General features: G+C 34.8%; 1 protein-coding gene across 1 annotated transcript in view; it reads left to right on the forward strand.

Annotated features, from left to right (window-relative positions):
- Positions 1–4,042: 4,042 nt before the first annotated feature.
- Positions 4,043–7,595, forward strand: part of LOC108905162 (homeobox protein OTX1 A-like) — a 77,492-nt gene continuing 73,939 nt past the window's right edge. The window contains exon 1 of the mRNA XM_023455908.1: positions 4,043–4,571. Within this exon, the coding sequence (XP_023311676.1) occupies positions 4,043–4,571 (529 nt within the window). The remainder of the gene's footprint in view (positions 4,572–7,595) is intronic.

A 7,595-nucleotide genomic window follows, 5' to 3' on the forward strand; every position in this document is an offset into this window, starting at 1 on the left:
GTTAATAGACCACATAATTTAGAAGAACTCCAAAATTGTATTATAGATGAAATACACAGAGTTACCTCAGAAATAATTCATAATGTGCAAGAAGAATTTCTACAAAGACTTGCGTATTGTCAAGAAGTCGATGGGTGGCAATTCGAACACTTAATTTAGGCAGAAAACTTAATGAATAATGAATTGTATTTGCTTGACATAGGAATTGTTATTTTTTTAATGAATAAAATTTACGTTTTCTAACATTCAATTATTGTCATTTACTCGAAAACTTTCCTATGTAAGATGGCAACATTTTAATACTGTCAGATCGACAATGAAATAATCTTTCAGAATCAAGAAAAAAAATAAGGGGTTGCTATTTAAAAAAAAAATGTCGATGACGTCATTACTCGAAAACATATGACGGTTGAAAATCACCTTTTATACTAAAATATGTATTTTTTAAATTAAAAATCGACCTGTTCGAGGATTTTTCCCGAAAAAAATGTGTTTCAACTAGTGTTTCTACATATGTTCTGTAAGGAAATAAGTGAATATTTTAACCTCGATGATGAAGTTTAATGTCCGAGAATTAAAAGGCAATTTAATCTTGAAACTTGTTTGAACTCCATCGACTNAATTTTTTTTAAACTAACAAAAGAATATGGCCAGGTTTACATCCGGACGGCAACAATTAACAATTTAATAGCCATGCTTAGATGTTGTCAAAAATTTGTTGAGACCAACCTGATAATTCAAGATATCACTTTTAGTTGTCTCCATAAACGAGATAACACAACACCACATAATTCACGAAAATTTCTATAATACGGGGTGATTTGATAAGTCTCTGACCTAAAATGGAACATAACAAAATTGCACTTCCTTCCTTTTTACATTATGTGACCTTGTGCAACGCGAATATTTGCCATAACCACAGAAACATATCAAACTTATGTAATGATGATTTTTTTAGTATTTTACGTTAATTCTGAACAAACTCATTTTTTGGATATCCCATTTAAAGTTTAACTAGACAGTATGTTCCACTTTATACAGGGTGATTCAAAAAACCGCTGACAGACTTCTAGGGTAGATAATACATACAAAATTAAGACGAAAAGTCTTAATAAACATAGGGTCGCAAATGCCTCCTCAGCGAGATACAGAGCGTCAAAGTTTCTGTAAAATTAAACATTGTCTGTAATAATTCCAAAATGCCTGAACATTTCTACTTCAAATTTGCTATGCGTAGTTAGCACCTGAAGACCAATGTTTGATGTACTGCTCAAAATTTTATGAGCTGCAGTGTCGTAGAGACGGGGTCAACGTGACCTTTTTTTAAAAATATTTTCTACGCCACTGCCAATTTTGTCAAAAGGGCTACTATTTTCGTGTAAAGTGTTCAATTGTCTATCGAATTGGTCTCTTGCAAAATTTGGATTAAAGCAACCATTTTTAAGAGAAACACCTTTGTAGAAAATTTGTAAATCCAATTTTATTTTCATTCATTTTAGTTTCGCATAGTAGGCTTGTGCTATTCAAAATAAAATTAAACATCGCCTGTCACTAATGTCAATGTGTACAAGTGAGTTAAGTAAACTAGATTATAAGCTTCTTTTTGTCATTTTTACGCTTNAAAAAATTAAAAATTAATAAAATAAACCAATGCATTAAAGGAATTATTTTTTGAAAATAATTTTGCCTTACCAAAAATTTGTCACTGAAAAAAGCAAACAACTACAAAAATCACATAATAATTATTATATTGCTCACTTTATAAAGTTGTTAACGTTTCGAAAAATGTATGTTTTTGTCTCCTGAACCTATAACGACTTTCGATTTTGAAGCATTTTGACACTTGAAATTTGTTTAACTGCCACAATAACTTCAGACAATATAAATTTGAAAGAATAATCTAGTTTCTATTCAAAATAGACATATCTATTTGTTGCTCTATATTTATTAATTTTTTTAACCTTATAAAATGATACGCCTATGGACTCGCATCACACAAACGAATTCTTCATTATTTGTCTACGCGGCGTCATCGTCTAGAAACGAACTTTAATTAAAATGCATGTATTTGGATTACCTAGCGGAGGCTCAGGTTAAGATATTTATCCTCTGAATAAAATCTGAAATAGGTCACATAAATCAAGTATTTACTTGAATCAAGATGTTCCAATGTAAACAGGATTTTATAAAAATAAGAAAAAAACGTTTTCTTTGGCAAAACCGATTTATTTTACTCAAAATAGTTCTTCCGACTCAATACAGTGATTTGCACGGCCTAAATAATAATCCAATGAAGATAATTTTATAAAAAAAATTCGAAAAGGATGATTTTTTCAGAGTTGCTTGGGGACTGCCTCCTGATTATCCAAAACATCAACAAGATCACCACTGCATGCAGCGTGCGCAATTTTTTTCAAATAATGCGCAGTAACTCGTTAGGTATTAGCGATACACAAAAATTTTATAGGGAAAAGTGGTTCAGAATTTGATCCTCTACAAGTTTTATTTAGATAATTTTGCTCTAAAAAAAAATTTAGGAAATCACCCCCATAGCTCAAGTCGTACCAGGAGATTGAATGTGATCTTTTGGTTGGATACTTAGGAGGCAGTCCCCAACCAACCCTGAAAAAAATCATCCTGTTTGGGATTTTTGCGGCCCCTATAAGCCGAGCACAACTTTATTGGATAAAAATTCATGTCTAATGAGTTTTTTTAGATCGTCGTCTGCGATATCCTTCAGGATGCCTTTTGGATGGCTTCTACAAAACGTCCACAAAACTATTTTTTTGCAAATGCATTTTTCCGAAAAGGTAAATAGGTTGACAGTTAAAATGCGACTTTTAGTCAAGAAATGGATCAATGAGATTGCGCATTATCGTGCAACAAATATCAACTTCCTTCTACGCAATATTCTGACCGAATATGACGAATACGATACACCAAACGCTTCAAAACGCCAAGATAGAATTATGCGTCAACGGTTTGGTCTGGTGGAACAAACTCTTTGTAGACAATCGTAAAAACAAATCAACATTATCTTTACTTTTGACTTCTCCAGATTTTTTCGGTTTTGGTTCATCTGGCACTTAGTTTCTGGACTAAAAACACCACGTTTCGTCACCAGTCTCAATATTTTAAAGCAAGTTTTGTCCTTTTTTGTTTTTTCAATGATATCCATGGAATATCGAATTCTAAGCAATTTTTGGTCGTTTGTCAACTTGTGCGGAACAAACCGTGTGCACACTTTTCGATAGTCCAAATGTTCTTCAAAAATGTGATAAATTGAAGATTCCTTTTTGTTCGATGCTCATTTTTGTATCAATGACACATATATCTCTAATACTGTAGATTCATACCATCTGTAGATCCAATGTGCTCACTAAAAGAGCTATACAGATCAGTGTGGGGGATGCCTCCGCGAGAGGAATTGTTTCAAGGGGCTGCCCGTAGGAAGGTGTTTTTATCACCACTGCTATGGAACCTAGTTCTAGACAGTCTCATATGCCACCTTAACTCGGAAATCGGCATCTATACCATCGCTTATGCAGATGACCTCACTATGCTGATCAGTGGAAAATTCGAAGACTCTTTGCCAAAGAATGCAAACAGCCTTAAGAACTACTGAAAAGTGGTGTGAGGACCATGAAGACAGAAATGGTTCTCCTCACGAGGACGAGAAAACTGGGTCCAATAAAGGCACCAACTCCCCTAAACACTACGTTAGGCTTTGCATCTGATGTGAAATACCTATGGGTAACACTTCATGCAAAACTAACATGGAATCTTCATTTTGAAAGAAGATTAAAAAAGGCATACATATCCTAAGAGCAGTTCCGCAGAACCGTTGGTAGAACCTGGGGAATGAAACCAAAAGTGGTTATGTGGATATACACTGCCATAGTGAGACCAATGTTAGCCTACGGAGTTGTCGTCTTGTGGTCGAAATCCCAGCAGACGACAGCTAAACAAAAGGTATCGACCAGGTACAAAGAATTCTTGTATGAGCATAACTGGAGCTATGCGAACAACACCCACCATAATAATGGAGGTAATGCTGTGTCTGCCACCTCTGGATATCCATCTAAGAGAAGTGGCCTTGACAACCATGCTTCACCTCAAGAACGTTTGTTTCAAACCGGATGAGGATGTGGAGAAGTTAGGAGTCACCTATGGAATGGAGTCGTCAGGGAGATGCCCCTTTTGCAGACAGACACTGACAGTATTTCTCCTCAGTTTGCATTCGACAGACCCTACACCGTACTCATTAAAAGATGTAATCAACGTCTTCACAGACGGATCAAAAAGAAAGGAAAGTGCAGGATGTGGGATTTATTCTAGATCCTTGCATATCCGATATAAGTGGGCAATGGATATGCATGTGGTACAAACGGAATCAGCAGGTATAACCATAGCCACTAAAGAAATTGCCTGTAAGCATACTGCGGGTGAAACCATCAGAATCTACACAGATAGTAGACAAGCATTACTGATCTTACGTAATCATAAGATAATGACTAGGTTAGGAATGCCACCAGGCACTGGTCATGTCCTCATTTTCCAACAGCATATCTGTAAGCTGGGTCAAGGGACACGAGCGGTGCAATTGCAATAAAGAAGCTGACAAGGTAACCAAGAGTGCCCGGGCCCTCCAGTGTGCTTTGCTGTCAGCACTCGCTGAAATTATTGAGGAAAACACCCACAAAGAGTTTATGACACTGTGGGATGATACAAATAGCTGTCAATTTGGTAAGGAGTTTTTAGAATACCCCAACAAGGATACAGCCAAAAAATACCTGGCATCTTCACAACATGAGGAAGTGTGAAACACCTCTTTGTAGGGGTTGTGAACAGGAAGACGAGACAGTATTACATGTGCTATGCAAATGCACTGTCGTCTCGTTAATAAGAGAATCCATGTTGGGAGAACGTTGGTCTTCTATGGCCTATATTAGAGAGATCTCCCTATGCAACGTCATCACCTTTTTCTCTGTAATAGGTTGGTTAGCGGCTCAGGTGGATTGATCTCCTAACGGGAGGAAGTACCAGGGCCCAATGGGGCCTAAGTGCTGTAGCTTTTAAGCTACCCTCCTTAAATTACAGATTCCAGCTTCCAGACTGTAGATTCATAAAATTGTTATTATTAGCATAATGAAATACCATATCATCATTTATTCCTTGCCGCTGTTGGGAGGTTATTTTTCTTGTTATGTAAAAAATTATCATTGAATAGCATGGAAAAAATATTCCATAATAATTTATTGCATTTAATGTTTAAAGGACTTTTGTTTGTTGAGTAATTATTTTCTATTTTTAAAAATACAGTTATATTACGATGCCTATAAAATTATTCATGTCTTCACATTATTCTTCTTTCATTTACGAGAAATAAACAATACCTATTTGGTAACTATCGAAACTTTAATTATTGTACTGACGTAATATCAGTGCTTTTATGCAATATTCAGCGACTGAATAATAACCTTACCTGACATCCTCAAGGAATTCAGTTCCCAAAAAATAATTTTAATGGTAATGAGTAAACATTAACATTTTTTTGTAGAATTTTAACTAATAACGGTACCCGTGACCTTTTTAAAAATATTTAATGCATAAATGTTAAATAGTGCATTATTTATGGTTTTTTAAATGAGGACCGGTGCTAACAAAAAATAATTTAATTTTAAATCTTAAGTGACTTTATCATAGATAAAGCCAACAGCAAGAATGTTAAAACGCATTAGCTATTTTATTTCTAGTTTTTCGAAAAGCGTTTTATGGAATTTTATATAGTTGGAATACGTTATATATCAGCATTTCACTCGCTATTACCGAATCTTATCTGGCGTTTTAAATTTGTGGCCGAGGTATCCTCAAAACAACAACATTTTTTAATATACACTTAAAGTTTAGATTGGTTTCTCTTTCATTTAAATTTTTAGTGCGTATAAACTTGAAATCCATAATATGGGTTTTAGTTTATGACTTTTATTGATATGTAAAATATTTGTAGGACATATCAGGAAGATCACAACGTCCGTCGTCGACTGGTTCCTATATATAGAGTTGGAATTTACATAAGTTCATAAAAAGAGAATTTATCGCCGTCAAACTGGATTCGGTAGCAAGTTGGCAATTTCTAACTGTTTTATTAATTATGGAGGAATATATAAATATGCATGCATGCGGCTCTTTAATTAGTAATCATGTTGAGAGAGATGCTATACACGAGTTCTATTTCATTTCGATTAAAAACAGATTAATTATATCAAGCCAAACTGTTAATAATTCAGATGAAGTTGTATCACTAAGGTGGGAATTGCGTTAGTCAACATTTTCGACCGGAAAAGTGTTTAAATCACCTTCAAAACAAATGGGTTATCAACATGTTTTTCATTTTGTTTCTTTTTAATTCCAACTAAATTATAATGTCCCGGAAATGGTGGGCAATCTCTCGGATATGGATAGATAATGAGAAAATAATGTCACAAGATCATATAAAATTTTTTCCTCCGGGCTCACCCTGTAGAGTTATTAGCTCTTGAAGTTGAGAATTAAAAATGGTTTTTTTGCTATAACTTTTGTATTTTGACGTTTGTAGAAAAACAAGTTTAGAGACAATGGTACTGTTTAATTTGAGACATTTTATTTAACAGAAACACAGGTTTAATCATAGTTGGCTTTTACATATCAGAATAAAGGACAAATAATTTGCAATAGCAGTGTTCCAAATTATGAGAATTTGGAGTTCACTAAACTAACTAAACGAAAAGTGCATGACAATCAAAATTTTGTAACTAATATAATTCATAATAAATTCTCAATATTAGTTTCACCTTCTCTTATACAAATACGAGCTCGTTTAACAGAAGACTGTTGCACTCCCCATAACATTTCAGGATTTTGTCGTATTTCATTTGCACAATAAAAAAATCCTTTCTTCTAATTCTTCTCTAGTGGTTACAGGTGTGGATTAAACAAGATTTTTCAAGAGCCCCCAAAAGAAAAAGTCAAGTGGGTTCATATCTGGAGTTCGGGCAGGCCAATGAATAGGTCCACCGTGACCTATCCAGCGATTAGGATATACCTCGTTTAAATGGTCCCTTACTGCAGCACTAAAGTGAGGCGGCGCCCCATCGTGCATGAATATCAGTGCATTTCTGGTTTCAAGATCAACATCTTCTAACAGTTGTGGTAATTGATGCACAAGGAAATCTAGGTAACGTTGACCATTCAGTCTAGGGGGTAACACAAATGGACCCAATAAGTAAGGACCAATAATTCCACTCCAAACATTAACATAAAATTGTCTTTGGTGCCTAGTTTCAATAATAGCGTGTGGGTTCTCATCAGACCAATAATGTAAATTATGGGAGTTAATAACTCCATTCCTCCCAAAACTTGCTTCGTCAGTATACAGAATTAATCTCGTAAACATAGGATTTTGCTCATGTCTCTGAAGAAACCATTGAGAAAACTGTACTCTTGCACGAAAATCATCAGGATTAAGAGCATGCACTTTTTGGATATGGTAAGGGTGAAGAAGCTGTTCTCTAAGGATTCTTGCAACAGTGGTCTTTGGAACATTGGTAAAAGAA

The sequence above is a fragment of the Anoplophora glabripennis genome, unplaced genomic scaffold (genome assembly GCF_000390285.2).
Source record: "Anoplophora glabripennis isolate ALB-LARVAE unplaced genomic scaffold, Agla_2.0 scaffold54, whole genome shotgun sequence".
NCBI classification, from domain to species: domain Eukaryota; kingdom Metazoa; phylum Arthropoda; class Insecta; order Coleoptera; family Cerambycidae; genus Anoplophora; species Anoplophora glabripennis.